At 37.5% G+C, this 18,198-nt stretch overlaps 1 protein-coding gene across 1 annotated transcript in view; it reads left to right on the plus strand.

Moving 5' to 3' along the window:
* The first annotated feature begins 656 nt into the window (after window positions 1-656).
* Window positions 657-18,198, plus strand: part of LOC107193407 (aryl hydrocarbon receptor nuclear translocator-like protein 1) — a 51,661-nt gene continuing 34,119 nt past the window's right edge. Inside the window, 4 exon segments of the mRNA XM_015582848.1 lie at window positions 657-998; window positions 6,248-6,484; window positions 6,486-6,692; window positions 13,898-13,969. Coding sequence (XP_015438334.1) covers window positions 796-998; window positions 6,248-6,484; window positions 6,486-6,692; window positions 13,898-13,969 — 719 coding nt within the window. The 5' untranslated portion in view covers window positions 657-795.

Genomic DNA, 18,198 nt, shown 5'->3' on the forward strand with positions numbered 1-18,198 from the left:
ATTCTTGAATGCAGCATGGTTCGAATGATTCAGCTAAACAAACGAATATCTAGACTGACCAGTGACAATCTTGAGGGTTATGATTATTAAAGCGTACATTTTAACAATAAAGATACCATACGATGCATCCTACTATCTCTGCATCATTCGATCCCATGATCAAGCTAGTTGTGATGTTGAGAAAACATCAAGACACTTCTTTCAAAAAGGCTGTTCTATCGGAGATAGTGATCTTCTTCATCAGAAATTTTAAATTATCGAAAAAGTACACAAAGCTACAGTCCCGTCAATTCTTTCGCTGAAGCCATCAGTCAGTTGGTGCCTCAGCACTTGTTAGTATTAATTGCAGCCTACTTCGTCAGGTGTTAAGATTCAATGAGTAATTTACACTTCTACTCGTCCCATGACAGAAGGTCTTAGATATCTAAGTAACCATTTCTCCCCACAATTATAATAGTTGATCATAAAATTCAGCGAACTTGAATCGGAACATTCAGCAGACAGTCCGATCATCGAGTTGGATCCAAGAAACTGCCCGTTCTGCGGAAGGTCCGGCTCACTCTCAGGTTGCAACCACCCGTAATCAATGAAAATCGCGAATTCGGATTGGGAAAGAGCGGATGATTGCCAGACGAGGGTGGATTACTGGCAGACACCGGCGGCGTGGTGGAAAGCTGCGATGGCGCCAGCGTGAACGTCCGCGATTCACAAAGTGTTCAGCATCGCCTTCAACAACAACGACAAGAGGAAGAGCTGGAGGAACTTCTGTGCTTTTGTGGACCACCGGCCCAGGAAATGGTGGCCCAAGAAATGGCACCGGGTTACACGCATCTCCTCCATTCGGGTCAGGAGCCGCAGGAATTCATCTCGTTGGAAGCGCTTCAGCCACGTGTCCACCAGGAACACAATGTTCATGATGGTCAGGTGGCCTCGATGACGTCCACTGGTGGCCAATTATACCAACAGCGGAGCTACTACAATCTCTCAGCTGTCCAAGAGTAAGTTAGTCTTGTTGTGTCGCGTTTGGTTGTTGCTCGACGCTGAAATGGATGATTGTTCCAGTTTTGAACCTTTTATTTACTCTGATTTTTCTCCATTACGTGAGCCTTCGTGATAATTCAAATGTCGGTATCACATAAATAGATGCGAGTTCGAAGAGACTGTTGCTATCATCCATTATCGCGTATGACGTATGTAGACGTGATTCTACTTTGTATGCGCTCGGTTATTGTTTTCCTGCTTATTGTCGCGTTTAATGTGCTGGATTGGGCGTTTTTAACGTGTTACTGTTATTGCCAAGACTTTTCTTCATTCATTTCTTTCACATGTTCACAGTTTAAGGGCTCTTCTAGTTGACGCTGTCCATACGCTTGTGAATTGTGTTTCAAATTTTATATTTAACGTGTCAGCCTTCTATATTTTAAACTACCAGTGAGTTAAAGTAATCGTTGGACAAAACGGGGTACTTACGATTTAAGGGCTTGCCCTGAACCACAGTGATGATCCCTTAGGTTTAATATGTTCGTCTAATGACTCAAAGTAAGGCATATTGTAGGTATATTGTATAATAGGTCTAATTTAATAATTAGTTATAGTTTTTTGCAGAATCGCATTTTTTGAGAAATGTTGAATCAGACTATATCATCCAACTGATAGGACAAAGCGGGGTAGTCATTTAAATCAACGTAAAAATGCTTTATTGTTATCTTTAAGTGATCTGTACATAAGCTATACGATAAATAGTGTCATTTATGTTAAAATAAGAAAAATTAGATAGGCTACAGAAAAAAGTATCATAGAACAATTTATTTTATTTCATGCTACAAAAATCACAAATAAATATTTCGTAATTTTTCTATGGTCATTCCTAATTGTCGGACTTTGGCGACCCTAGCATCCAACGTCGCACAGTGGGGTATTTGACCCGAAAAGCTGGCCAAAACCCCAAATTTTGTCGTTGTTCAAAATGAATGAAACTTTGTCTCTATGTTCCTAAGGATGAATAAAGGTAAACTGCTATCTTGGTTTTTCGAAAACAGCAGTATTTAGCAACAAATTGAGGCTTAAAAATCAATTAGCGTCGTTTGGGTGACATGAAATTGAGGGGTTCAGTGGAAAAGGGGCACATGCCAAATTTTTTTTGAAGAAAAAAATTTATTTAATGAAAAACTTTTTTGCTTAAACAAAAATTTGTTACTTCGGTTCTAATATCTGTAAATTCTTTCTATAAAAATTGAATTCTGCGGAAACAATCTCAGCGTACGTATAAATTTTATTAACTAGAAGAAAAACAATAACAATACGAAAAGTTAATCAACTCTTACGAGATCCGTCGATACAATCGACTGAAATATACACCTATGTTATGCGCTACAGATTCACGACATTCTTGAAGTTACGTAACGAAGCTTGTTAGTGCGTGTGCGTTTCTTAATCCACGATAATGTCGAATAGATATATGCTCGATTGAATATTCCTCCCGGTAGGAATTACAGATTGCGAATCGAGGTCCTAGTCACGAAACTGAATCTTTATACTTATTGTTACATAGTTCACTTTAGACGTAGGTATAGAATGGCTACAAAATGCATTGTCACACATTGGTTCTCCTATTTTGATTACAATAAGAAGAATATATATTAATTCATTATTTTGAATTGTATTATTAATCGTATCTAATATATTAAATGCATTAATTGCATTAAGCACAATAAAAGATACACTATACACAAGATTGCTACATGAGAAATGACGTGACGTTATGAAAATTCTAATAATTTACTCCAACAATCTATATAGTTATTTATAAACAAGTAAATAGTAGTAATGCTACAGTCACCCATAAATTCTGAAATTCTAATTAAAATTTATAATAAAAACTTTTGTTGAATTTTCTCGATGATTTTAACGCTAGCTCTGTACACACAAGGTACATACATATACCGTAAACAAATGGAAAACTGGTGACACGTGCGCATATCGTTATCGTGAACCTTGATACGATACCAGAAATGTTCCGTACGCTGACGTATCCAGGAATAAATAGTATTACGCTAATCGTGTAGGTTACATCATAATATGTATACGGAATTGTCAGCACACATTGTATTATTCTGAAAATCATTGTTAACGGAACCGGAAGCAAGAACATAGGGCAACATATTCGTGAGGTATTGGCATCGATGTCTAAGATTTCCAATATGGCCGACGATATTGAAATAAGCTCCTATGATATGTACCTTGAATAATACTAATATAAATACTGACACCTACTACTACTAGTACAACTACACTATTCAACAAATTTTATCTTTTTTCTTACCTCATAACTGTTGAAAGGTCTTTATGGTACCTTTATGAGCTGAATACGAATCTGCAAACCGTTCTTTCTTACCACGTCCAGTTAAAACAAAAAACAATCTTAAAAAATTGAAAATTTGCAATTTCGGAGGTGTATAGTGGTTTTGCAGCAATAGTTATTCAGATGCTTTTGACACTAAATAATTCTCTGGACTCTCCTGAACAAAGTGATGTAAATTATTATTATACTACAGACATTTAAATGTGTTCAAATAATGATTGATGTGAAGAGGACACCGAAAACGCAACAATTTTTGCTGATATTCGCCAATTTATTTCAGAAACTAAAGTTTTCGGAGAAAATCTAACAATAGTATGCGGTAGAGCAGACCTTCCTGAAAAAAATGAATTTAAATTTCAACAATAGATTTAATTTTATAAAAAAATATAAATATTCAAGAAATTCAACGAAATAAAATGGTAGCACATTTGTCGAAAAATTGAAAATATAAACAAATTAATTAATAGTATGCAGTGCTTAAGGGAAAAGATACCTTCGGGTCCAACTCCGAATCGATCGAAACGCTGATGTAAACATTCGGACGCTAACGAAAAAACATACAGTGGCCGCTCGTTTATAGCATATTTCGGGGCTGTAGAGGGCCAGAATTCCAGAAATTATGCAATAATTTCACCACTCCGCCGTTCAGTTGTGCGACACAGCTAAATACAGGGTGTAACAAAAATGTCCTCCGACCCGGAAATGGGGCACTCGGTGAGTGTATTGGAACAACTTTTTCCTTAGCAACAATGTGATCTGAGGCTTCGTTACCGAGATATTAACGAAAAACTCCGACCAATCCGAGCGCGAGTTTGCCCAGCCAAGTTACCGCGCTAGCGGTGGCTATGTGCTGCGCTTGTACTACGAAACTCCGAACAAGTAGGTCAGCATGCATCGCAGGAAACTGCGTATAATAGCAAATAAAAAAGACGTAACAAATAAAATCATACTTTTTATCATCTGTCCTTTGTTATTTAAAGAGATTACTGAATGAAGCATAAATGTAGGAAAATTATGTGTAACGTAAAAAGACGAATGCACAGTTACTTTTTTAAACAGAATGGAAACTAATAATTATTTGAAGAGGGAGACTCAGGAATTTGTAAATTCCTTTTTATATTAACGAAAAGGTAATGTAACCGAAAATGAACGAGAAGTGATCGTAGTTCGCTATTGAGATAAAAATCCGTAGTTTAATAACGAGCAACAATGTCATTGATAATGAATAAGTCTCTTCGAAAAGCCCGAAAAAAATTGTAGGTACAGAAACTTGCAAAATTATTGCCGGAAAAAAGTCATAACTTGCATTAAATTAAGAAAATAATAATGACTAATAAACTGAATAGAACTCACCCTTACGGAAATTCACCTGCAGTTTGCAAACCTGTACACTAGGTCACTGGACCGATCCTGGTCATCGACTGCCGAAACAGTTTATGGCAGGGTATCGCCCAGTTCGCAGGTGATCGCAGGTATACCTCACCAGCCGAAGTTAAGGGTTGTAACGTCAAGTGCGTCCTGGTTATTCCACAAAATACGTACTCGCTTCACTGCACGACCACTAACACTGATCACCCGACATAATCACTTAATGTATTTTTAATCCAACGTGTTCTCCCTACGTTAGGAAAATTCAGATATATCAGATGTTCTATGAAGCCAAACACTTGCACAGCAGCAGTCGCATATCCGTTATTCTGTTGGTACCACCAGAACATTGCGTAATACTCCCGTGAACTGAAAATCTCTGTCGCCCGATTGCTAACCAACTGACAGAATTTTTCCATAAAGGTTCTTCTACCCCAAGTAGCTTTCCATCGTTACATTGTGAGTTCACTCCCACCACGACAAGATTTAAGTAAAAAGAAACCACGGTTCTAGGATAACACGTGCTTTGCAGAAGGCAAATGCTTCTAGGCTTGGCAGGACAGCTTCGTTCACGTGTTTGGACGAAATGTCAAGCTCGGATAACCAAGCCTTCTACCTATCCAGCGCGTGGACTTGAGCTCGGCGTTTCACATCTTGGGCCACGCCCTTCGGACCATTCCCTCCTAGCGGAGTTCGCGGAGGTTATCATAGACTTCCGCAGATTTTTCTGGCTGTAATTGAAACGGTATGACTCCCGCCAGAGTGGCCTCGACAGAGATGGTACGGTACCCTCTGCTGATCCTAATCACCGGTGACTGTTGGATTCGTCGCAGCAGGGTTCCGCTGCGCCGGCTGGCCGCAGCATTGCTCGCCCACAGTGGTGAGTCGTATAGGGTCATCGACCGTACCACCCCTATGTGTAGGCGACATATTCCGTTCCCAGGCCCCCTCAAGTTCGGGAGCAGGTGGCCCAAAACGGCTACCGTCTCTGCACCTGGGGGGCCAAACGGTTTAAGTGGGTGTTGAAACGTCAGGAGCTATCCAGGGTGAGGCCCAGATACTACTCGGCGAGCCGCAGTTAGGCGTGACGTAGCATCCCACCACCGCGATGTTCCCCCACCATACAGCCACGAACCCTTCCCCTCGCTCTCCGAGCAAGCATGACGGGGAATCTATCGCCAAGTAGCCGCACGAGTCCCCCACACAGTGTGGGTGGTCTGGGACATTTCTAAGCCATGTCAATGGCCTCCTCCAGGCCTTCCTCTCGTCAGGCTGGCTCTGCCCCCTTCGCAACGGTATCAGCCGCCTTTGCCACCGGTGCGGGTAGGGGAGCTGCCACTGCCCCGCCCTTTATGCCCTTCTGGGAGGGGGGGCGGGCACAGCCCCTGCCCCAAAATCAAGTTTACCACTTAGCTCAGACGACTCACTGATCATACTTAACCACCTGTATAATCCTATATTCTCAGATTGTATTAACACAGTACAGTATTAACCGAGGTGTACTTGAAACTTTTTCAGAAACTCCTGTTCAACGGTCTACTTCGACATAGGTACGGGCTCGGGGGTGGGGAGAGTATCGGGCGCCTCGGCGGGGGGCGGCGAAAGTCTCAGCCTGACACCAACCCCCGCCAGAAGCAGCAGCAACAACAATCCGACCACCGCCATTACGTGCAGAAGCATCGCTACCACCATCGCCACCACCATCACCACCACCACCGAAGATACCACCCTGGGGGTCGTAACAGGGGCTGAACCAGGAGACACCCCCGACCATGGTACCCGACCAGGCACCCGCCTCCAGCCATCACTACCACCGTCATCATCACCATAATCATCATCATCATCATCATCATCGTCATCATCATCAACGTAGCGCATCAACCACACCCAGCCATGGACTGACTACCACCGATACCTCCGACGAATTTGTACCGGCACCTAGAAAGCGGAAGCTGTCTTGCAAGTAAGTATATCTTGCTGTTATATTGCTTTTAACTGTGTAGCTTACTGAGAAAGGTACATAATAGTGATGATAGCATTAGGTACATTTACGTACATATTAAGTGCATACAGAATTGGTACCGTAGATTCTTTTCCAACACACTAGAATAAGAACAGAAAATAACAATAGTTAAATAATAATACATAATGAAATGATGTTGACAATACAGGGTATCGTATAGGCAATTGCACAAATAAACTATTTTATGCAACGGTACGTTTTTCTTTCGTGCTAGCAAAGCCGTGCCAAGACTTTTTACATTTACCTAATGATTTTATTAGACACATAATTGAATAAATATTAAATACTGAAAGTATAACTAATATACAACGAGCATTTTCGTTCGCTGGTCGTGAAGGAGGCGATTATAAACGCAAAAAAGTGAAGAAGTCCTATAAACATGGTGTCGAAGACCAATATTAGGTATAACGGATGGGTACGTCTGCAAGGTTTAACACTACTTAAATCGCAAATCTAGACTCTGTCCCACGTAAGAATAACCTCGTTTCATGCATGGGATGGATATAAGTGGGCGTTGCAACATCTGAACCCCCACTTACAAGGAAAGGCACGGAAGTGTCGCCTTCCGATTTTGATGAAACTTCGTATGTCTGTTAAGCATTCAAAAATAAGAGACACATTTTTTTTATCGGTTGACACGCGACTTTATGGGGTGAAACCACACCTCGAAGTTTTGATCTGAAATTTTTTTGTTATAAACAAATTATATTTTCGACAATTTGTTAGCACCATATTATTCTACATAAAAAACCGCAAATCTCGTCTTGTAGAAATGTTCATGTATCTGCTCTGGTTTTCGAGATAGTACTTTCGCAATTTTTCCATCACGCATATGTCTCTTGGTGAAATCGTTCCCTGTGTTTATCGCATATATCACCAAGATTTTTGGGGAAAAAGTACAGATGGGAATGCTAAAAATGCATTTTTACAGACATATTGCAACGCAATTTTTTGTACGCTTTAATTAGTGTTTCCACAATGTTTTTATAGTTTGGTGATCGATATTTATCAAGAAAATTTTCACGGGTGTCTTTGAATGCAGTCCACACTTCCCTTTCTTTAACTGACATTATTCTATTAAATTCTGCATCTTCCATTAGTGTACGAATTTGTGGTCCTAGAAGAATCCCCGGAAATTTTAGTTGCAAGCATTTGAATGCAGCTCCATTGTGGTCCATCCCTTTCACAAAATTCTTCATGATTCCTAGTTTAAGGTGCAGTGGTGGTATATGTATGTATATACATTCGTTTTTGTCGACTAAACTATTATGTTTCATATGTCTTTCTCTCCTAGGTTGTAGGTTTTGCTTCCTTTCCTCGTTTTAATATTATTATATAATAGTCTGATTTGGCACGACTGCGACTGTCCCATTCGTAAAAAAAAAAATTTCATATATGAGCTTTGAAGGCCCATCAACTTTCCAACAATCCAATGACTTTTAAATCCTCACATATACTCCAGTTATATTCCTTATAATTGATATTGTCCGGGAGGGTTCTGAATATTTCATAGGTTTCTTTCATTTTTATTCCGTATGCGATCGGTACGGAGGGATATTGATTGCCGTTGTGAAGTAACACTACCTTTAGACTTCTCGTCGAGGAATCTATAAAGAACCTCCACTTTCTAGATTGCTGTTTAAAACCTAATGTACCAGATAAAATGCTGACGTTCGATCAATAACACAAATTTTCGCACGAAAAAAAAGAGTACTTCTGTAATTTTTTGCTTCTGTTTCAGAAGTGTGTTACGCTTGTCTCTGATATAACTAAATTCCATTGTTGTAATCTAGAAGCCAAAAGTACTGCTTTCTTTGTAGCTAGATTCAAATCGCGCACTAAATCATTTAAACTGTTGTCATTGATAAGGTGTATACCGTCAGTCAATGGAAACTACTGACCCGTTTCATCAGACGTGCTTTCATTGGTATTTACAATTTAAGCGGAGCTTGATGCGACAGGAGCAGTTGCAGCTGATTGATCTTCATTCCGCACTGGCCGTAGAGCCGATGTCACATTTGGATACACATGTGTTTTTTTGTTCTTGCTTTTATTAGTATATCCACTTATATTGGTTAAACAAAAATAGCAGTCGGTTGTGTAATCTGTCGGTTCCCTTCAAGCCATCAAATGATATTTAATTTTTTTCGTTTTGCATTCATCTTAGCAAGCATATGGCACATTTACATATAACAGAACTTATTCAGACTAAATTGAAACTATCGCTAAAAACACTCTGCTTGGTTGTTCCAATAAGACTGAAGAAAACTTCAAAGACTTGTACAGTATTTGGATGTGGCGTATTTTTTAAGAGCAATCTGCCTTCATTTCAAAAGATACACGACATGGATAAGGACTGAACGAAAACTGGAGAATGCGCATTTCTAGTATGAAGATATAGAATACCATGTGACTGTTTATCTGGGAAGTAAAAATCACTAAGATTAACAGAATACTCCACGTAGCAGTGCCCCTTCAAAGAACAATTCCGTTGATCCGAAAAGAACCAATAAATCGTACTCCAAGATTGAAACTTTTCTCATGACTTCTGATATGCGCGTTTCTTAGCTTAAACTAGAAGTTAGAACGGTTCTAAAAGTAGTTACTGCAACCTGGTAAAGATTTTTGTTATACAATGACTGGTATTGATTCACATGCTTCCAAATTTTAACAAGTGTGATATCATTTTACTTTTAAAATTTAAGTATAATTGTTAAATTTACTATATATGTATACTATAAATGTTAAATTTACTATAAGTGTAATAATTATGCAGAATTTTCTGTTATTGCGCCATCAAAATTGATTTATTCTGCATAAGTGGATATTACTTGCATTTAAATAGACTTTTAGTATGATTATGAGTCGCGGATGTGAATGTTGATGAAACTCGTGCGGGATCATAATCTTTCAATTTCTACTTCTACTTTCCAAATCACATAATAATAAGTAGAATATATTAAATAGATTGTAGATTTTTATGCATTTGTAGTGAATTTCAACCGGCAAAGTGCACTTCAATAAAGTCCAATAAAATTGAGATAGGATATATTACTATAATAATTAAGGTATAATACCATGACGATCGGCCAAAAGTTATACAGACTCTTTTCGATTATTGTCCCGAACCCGGGGCCACGCCAGGACAATAATCTGATAGGGAGAAATGCTTCGGACCCTCGTACATTCGTTTTTTGCCCGCAGCCCGAACCTCGGAAACAAAAGCGGAGGGACAACAAAGTATATGCTGGACAGGTTCCACGCCCCCCCCCCTCAAGTAGAGGGGATAATGCCTGAACAATAATCGTGTAGAACAAGCCAGACGATAATAGAGAGGAGTCTCTAGGTTAATTTTGGAACTGATTTTGAAGAAATGTATGAACTTCATTAAAAATGTCACGTAACATTCTTATATTTATATTTAAAAAAAATTTATTCTGTAATAATTCATTTTTATTCTAAAATTTTAAACAAGAATCTTTTGTTCTATATGTATATGGCCGGTATGTATTTCCCATTGACAATGAGTTATTTCGCAGTGGAATTTATCATGTCGCGACCGTTGGATCTAGAACAAGAAGAACCAAAAGTTTTATCACCTACACACTAATTATTAACAAAGTACCTAAGATTTTGAAGAAATAAAGATTTTTGAAAAAAGGGCGAACATTTGAAAGCAATTCTTTTTTTACTAGGAAGTTTCTTATAAAACTATAAGATACAAAAAGTGTTTTCAATATTTTTGACACATTATGGGTACTTCTCTAATATTAAGTGTGTAGACAACCAAACTTTTAATTTTTGTTATTGTATGTCTAACGGTGTGGACGTGAAAAATTCGACCGCCAAATAACTGACGGTGGAAAATATGTACCGGCCGTGCGGCTTTGTGAGTCATTTAGTTTTTCAAAAATTCTAAATATAATTATGTTACGTTTGTAATAAAGTTTATAAATTTCTTTAGCATTACATACAGTTATCCCATCATTTTTCACCTATCATCGTGACTTGAAAAATGAAACACTGTCACAGAAAATTATGGACAATGTATAGAACATTACCAAATTAGTTATTGTTGCTACTCATAATAATTTTTATTACATATTTAACAATTAAACTGTAAGATGAAGTATTAAACAGAATTAAAAACAGGAGGATGAAGAAGAGAGTGAGAAAAGGATATGCTTAGAACCTTAAGGATTGAAATTAGTGAACTGCCTTGGAATTAGTTCTAATCGAAACAAACTGCTTTTTATTTAGCAATCCAACGAAACATTTCCATTGATTTATTTTATTATTTTCTATGGTGTGTCGCAAAAACGTAGTGATTGTTATTATTATTCCATGATAGAGTGAGCGTAGGTGGAAGTCGCACAGGATCGTTTCGTTACACATTAACTCAGTCCCTGTCGCGAACGAAGCCTCCCAAATGTATTCAACAACTGACATTTCCATCCACAAACATCTTTCCAACCCTTCTCACCCTCTACGTGTACCATCGAGTAGCAGCATTCCCAAGCGTTTACCATTAAACGGCCGCAACTCGAAGTAATTACCAATCAAGGTGTCGGTTACCCGCTCAAAGGGTTAACTTAATAATTAACAGACCCAAAGATTTACGTCTCCTGGGAACTGGTTGGCCGAAGGTGCGTTTAGTAATTGCCTAGCGATCACGATAACTTCCGAACTGGAATATTATATCCAATTTAGTGTCTTAAAGGGAGTGGAGAACTGTGAGAATCGAATGAAATTGGAACGAAATGTTACTTAGGGCAGCAGCCAGTTACATATTTGGTCACTTTCGACCATTGCCCGTGATTTTACTTGGAACTCTAGGAGGTTAAATTTCTAGCTTTTGAAGAAAGGTTCTTAAAGTCGGCAATTTCCATTTTATTTCTTTCATATTTTGTCTTTGCCGAGTATATACTTTTTTTCATGTCTCTTCTTTTCTCTTCTTTTATTCTTATTTCTTCTCTTGTCGTGTCTTCTATTTCATCTTCTATTAATCAACACGTTTGTTATCGTTAGAATTGAAGTTAGAAAATCATTCTGAAAAAAGTTATCGAGTATAAAAGGAAGTATTAAGTAGTACACATTACACATAGGTAGTTTTTCTGCATGTGGAGTATGTATTACTAGAGGAAATTTTAAGGTCGGTTTAATTTTTTTTATATATGTAGAACGCTATATGTTCTTATACATACATACGTATTGTACATAAGCTGATAGTCTGTATTGAGATAAGTTCGATGAGGTGTAATACTAGCAATGATCATCACGTAAACACAACATGTCGATTTTTATGAAACTTGAGAAGAAGGTTCTTATGAAAAAATTTAACGCTCATCTTCTCACTGGTATTCATCGATGTTGGAAGGATGCAAAACAATCTTCAAAGTGTCAAGGGTGTGGCAAACATGTTTTATGGAATATTTTAGAAACTAGTTAGCATAGCAAAAAAAAATATGATTTAGATAAAACTCTTTTGCTACTTAATTACACATTAAGCTACTTAACAATACTGCGGGAACTCAATTTATTTGGAAAATACATAAAAAAATCTATAATGTTTTGTTCTTTTTTACAAATTCCTGACCTATTTTCATGTATGTTTGACAATGCAAATTACAAACAAAAATTAAAAGTATGGTTGCTTTGAAATTGTTTATTTCAATTCAATAATAAAAATAGTGATTGGTATACATATGTAAAAGATAAAATGGATAGATAAAATGGAAAACTTTTATAATATATATTTCAAACAATTATGTATATTCTCTTACATCTTTTTAATTACCTTTCGCGTAACCTTAGTTTCTTTCAATCTCCATATTTTCTGAACAGCTATTTACTCAAATAAGGGATTTTGTATTATACAGAAATGTTACTTGAAGTATATTATTCTATTTTAATGACGATGTTTTCTTTTCTTATTATTGCTATATTAGATTTAGTGACAAATAGATTGCTGATTCGATGTTATAAGCTAAACGTGAAAAATGTTATTTTGCATGAACATTCGTCGCCGAATTATACTGCAAATGACATTGTTTCTAACTGTTAAAATTGTTTATTTATTTTGCTCATATTCTAACGTAAACTTCGTGCTACGAAGTGTAGAATATACGTACAAAAATAAATATTCCAGAAACACCGAAATTCAAAAGTTCTCAAAAGTAATTGTGACTTGAAAGAATAAGGAAGTTGCATAGGTGCGCTAGTAGCTCCGGGGAAGCTGTGCAGGCAAGGGAAACTTGACGAAACTCTGTATCAAAGAAATATCGGACCGTTGCGTTGGACGGGTTCACGCGAAAGAAATTGTTTCCGTGGTGCTTGGTTCCTTGATGTTTCGACGTTGTAAAGCCATAAAGGTCTTCCTCGATTGTATAGTCCAGGCCTGGCCAAACATTCGCTCGTGGGGTCACATAAACTATAACACCAGCCCCCACCACTTGCTTGTGCTGTGTTGCCATCCTTGGGCAGAAGGTGCGCATACATGCTGTGACTGTCCCCACTTTCGGCACTAACGAAGTATCTAGTCATTGGATCTTGGCGGCACACGTTGACATAGTGACTATGTATTGGAAGTGGGGCAGTCACAGCTCCTGCCCGAAGACGGCAACACAACACAAGCAAGTGGTGGGGGCTGGTGTTATTGTTTATATGGCCCCACGGGTCAATGTTTGGCCAGACCTAATGTAATCAGAGTTGGGCATCAATCGTTAAAAAGTTTTAGTTCGATTGATTCTTATGATTAAGAAATTAATCGTCATAAAAAATCGTTGATTAAAAAATATTAATCGTCAATTAATATTCGTTTTATTTTTAATAAGAATTAATTAAGAATGTCGATATAATTAAAACTCCAATTGAAATTATTTTCATCACAGTTATCGTTTTAATCTTGGAATGCTATAGTGGGTACTGTGTTCTCCCTTCGTTTTTGTATTAACTGTTTCTCAGAGATGATAGCACTTTGGTCTTCCTGTTTCTTGTTGATCTTGTAGTAGATGAAAACCATCCTACTGAAGAACCCAACTCTGGATGTCCTTACATATTATTCCTAGCGTGAAATCGCGAATTGTTATATTTGTCAATTTGTTTTAAGTGTACTGAACAGTACTACGGCTTGTTTTCTGTTTCAGCGACGGCAGTGATCTGTTGGACGACACTGGCGACGATGCCAAATCTGTTCGCACAAACGATGATAATAAAAAGTAAGTGAAATTCTATTCACTACTAAATACAGAAACGTACGTTTCAGTTAAAACATGTAACACAATTTTCATTATACTTTTTTCCCCAATAAAGTCATTTAAACAGATTACTAAAAGTTTATTACAATAGACGAAATAAATCTATTGAGTCACTTGAAGTGTTCGCAGCGTGGTTAATGGGTATTCTCCATTCCTTTTTACAACTTTTGCCTATTTGTCAGAAAAGTTTATTATATCTCAGGCTTGGCCAAACATTTACCCGCGGGACCCCTGTGACGGAATTTAGTGTTGAACAAAAAACACAAAACATGAGCGAATAAAACGTTCGAAAATTATCCGGAAGTGTGCTCGTACGCAAAACTATAATGAAGGTGACGATCGAAATGATGCACTGCTAATTACGAGACGGAACCGAAAAGAGATTTTATTGGAATTTTGTTTAGGTTCTTATACACCTACATCGAGGCGATGGTGGGAGCTACTACGCCCTGGTGCCGTGTGCAACCGGACGTGGTGTTTCTGCTGATTTCGGGAGTTATAAGTCTGGCGTGTTTCGAGAATTAGAAAAAGTCAATCGGATGTATTTCTGCTGAGTCGAACGTGGAAGCGTGAAAAAGTAGCGGCGTTACACTCCCATAAACAATAACACCAGCGCCACCACTCGCTTGTGTTGTGTTATCATCCTCGGGCAGAAGGTGCGCGCGCATGCTTTGACTGCCCCATTTCTGTTCCTATTCTGCTGTGAAGCCCCGAGTAGGGACCATAGACATATATGTATAGACGGAGCATGAACTGAGCGGGGGAGTAAGATTCGCGGTAAGGGGGTGGTTAGTTATAAATCGGATAACTCCGTTTCTTTTCGGTGCTATTCGGGTATAGAATCACGTTGCATACGTGTATGCTATGAGAGATGAAAAGAATATACTTATTATACGTTAAGAATTCCGTATGTCATGTAGTTTGTATAGATATATGTATTTAACAAAATTAATAAATAGTATAAAGCATTATATAATAGTATGGCACACAGCCCACCAGCCATTAACACTAGGTTTACGGGACGCGTCATTTTGACGCATTTTGAATGCTTTTTAACCTCGAAATTCTCTATGTGGTATACCTATCTCTATAGCTATGGATTAATTTCAGAGATCATGAATTGTGTATTATATAAAATAAGTTGTTTTTTAAAGAAAATCTGCGGGTTCGTTGATGCGTGCCGTTGAGATACCTACACGATAAGTGCCCGTAAACCTAGTGTTAATAACGAGTCGAATCGAGCCGAATGCATCCGAAGCTAACCGACGTATATCTAACGACCGTTGTCTCCTCCCCTCCAATCCTACGGTCCCCTCGCCCAAAGTGGTAGCTTATGCTCCGTCTATATACATATGTCTATGGTAGGGACTTCGGGAGTGCCGAAAGTGGGGACAGTCAGCATGCGCGCGCACCTCCTGTCCATGGATGACAACATAATACAAGCAAGTAGTGGGGGCTGGTGTTATTGTTTATGGGGTCCCACTGGCGAATGTTTGTCCAGGCCTGTTATTTCTGATATAGCAAATTTCTATACTTTTGGTTAAGAAATTCTTCAACACATTTTCGGATGAAATCCTTGTATTAAAGTTTCTTACTGCTTCAGGGTATTTCAATGCTCTAACTCTAAATGCTTAATCTGGTACTGAAAAGACTGATGAATGGAGTAAAAACTACAAGATTTCCTAGACGGAACAATACTATTTTTTTGAACGTTTAATATACATATGCAGCATGTCGGAAACACACTGTGTACTCGTTAATACTTTTCTCTTTGTGTTGCTAGAAAAAAAGTAATAACAAGGAGATTATAAAAAGGTAAAGTAGGTGATATGAAAATTATTTGCATTCCTAATTTATAACCCAAAGAAACGATTATGTTATTAATTACTGTACGATAATTACGTAAATAAGATGACACTGGAGGCGACTAGAAAGGGTGTAATAATTTGCTTTAATTTGTAAATTAAACAGTTTCTTCATTAAAGAAGTTGGAAACAAATCTCGCATATGCCCCTTGTATTAAACTAAGGAAGTATCAGAATGTAATTTTGTACGCTCTGTTGTCAGTTAACAGATTCAGAACGCTATATGTGTCCTGCTAGAACTTTCATGAAGTCGATCATTTCCAGTTTTACTGACAAAAATGAGAAAATATATCATTTCAGCAGATTTGAAAGTTGAAAATAATATAGCTCGTACAAGCAAAGGTACAATATGAGACATAAATGTTTCTTACTGCAGTGATCGTGTTAAAAAAAAAAACACTTTTAAAACTACAGACTCAACCAGAAAAAAAGTTACGTTTGTCCCTGGTCTTCCCTAATGTTAATAACATCAATGGAGATTGATAAACACAGTGTTCACGCGGTTTCGGCGCACTGACCATACCTAAAAAAACTTGGACAGCAGTTACGCGATATTATGTCAAGCAGGTACTGGCAAGGTAACTGCCACCTTGACCTACCTTGATTCTTTGCTCTGGCTTCAGCACGCGACGCCATAAATCCAATCTGCGTTCACGTGATTGCGGGCACGATTGTGAAAAAGACAGTTCAAATATTGACTGAACCATTGAATCATCCACTAATAATTTATGTACATAATACATACGACTCTATTACAACTACCACAAATTAAAAAGCAACGATTAAGATGAATTCATAGTAGCAAGGCGATAATATAACACTAATCATGTTAAGACGTAAGGACGCTTAGCGACAGGTGTACTTTTATTAAACTTGAATTTTATAATACAAAGAATAACTTTGGTTTATTATATGAGCTCTATCAATGAGTTGGCCATTATTTTCATTTGATAAATTATATAATACCTAAGTTCAAAGTTTAAATTCAATACTTAAAATTATAATAATACATACTAGTGTATTACATATTCCCATATATTATTATTTAATGGATAATTCTCATTTACTTATTAGTTGAAAGAATGAATAATCCGGTACTTTCGTGTAATGAAATGGTAACACCGGCAAAGTCAACGCGTGGTTAGAAACCGAAACCCGACCGGACCAACTTCTACCGTCCAATTCGTTGTCCGAGGACGAGTGAATGCGAATTCATGGGAGGCAAATCAGCACTATTCCACTGACAAGAGCGACACTTACTAACTGAATCGTCTTCCATAATTGATTCACGGCGACACGACCGGCGCGTTGCGAGGCACAGTGGGGTATTTGACCCGAAAAGCTGGCCAAAACTATTTTAAAATTTACTCAATCTTCAAAATCTCATAACTTTGTTGCTATTCATCCAAACTTGATCAAACAAAAACCTTTTTAAAGTTTGAACTTTCTAGTTTTTGGTTCTTTAAATCAATTTTATCAGACTGGTTGTCTAAAGGGTAAAATTCACCCTTTAATAGGAGTGTGCCAAACTGAACTTTTCCTTGATGTTCGTCAACTGCTACGGAGTGCAAACAATATTTTTTTGCAATTTCGATATATACCACCGGAAAGTATAATCGTTTGTCTTTAAAATAAACTAAACCTCATCGAAGAACTATGTTGTTTAACAAAGATACAGCCTTTTAAAGGAAATCTATATTTTGCAAATGTTTTGTGTACGGTAAGATATGTATACATATACATATGGTACAATATATACATATAATAGAAGGTCATCAACGAACCCTAGTCCTAATAAAGTTAATAACATACTAAAAAATTCAATCGTCAGGAATTGACAGACGAAATTTACTTAATAGGTTAACAATCAACTGACAGCGGTGGATGCACGCGGGTCGATTGTATCTACGATCATAAACATTCTGATTTATGGTATATAATGTATAAAATAATATATATTTTAAGAATATTTTTTATTTGCAATATATAATAGAATTAATTTTCGTCAGAAAATGCTGTGCAAGATTCTTCATCAGACAGTATTTCTTGCTTATGATATATCTGTCCTTCATCAATCTATCATCCACACCTGCAGTACCCCATCATGAAATCAACCATACAATATACGCCTATCGTATGATCCTTTGCCTTCATAACAAGCTAAACTGCATTCAAAACAGATGTTTTTTAATGATGTTATGGCCATTTACAGAAACGCCTGCCTCCTTATGGTTTCATGTCTTTCGTGCATGGCACCGTTCAATGGTCTGCGTTTCTGTAAATGACTATATCTTTGTTAAAAAACATCCGTTTTGGATGCAGTTT

The sequence above is a fragment of the Dufourea novaeangliae genome, unplaced genomic scaffold, assembly GCF_001272555.1.
Source record: "Dufourea novaeangliae isolate 0120121106 unplaced genomic scaffold, ASM127255v1 scaffold22, whole genome shotgun sequence".
In the NCBI taxonomy this organism is placed as follows: Eukaryota; Metazoa; Arthropoda; class Insecta; order Hymenoptera; family Halictidae; genus Dufourea; species Dufourea novaeangliae.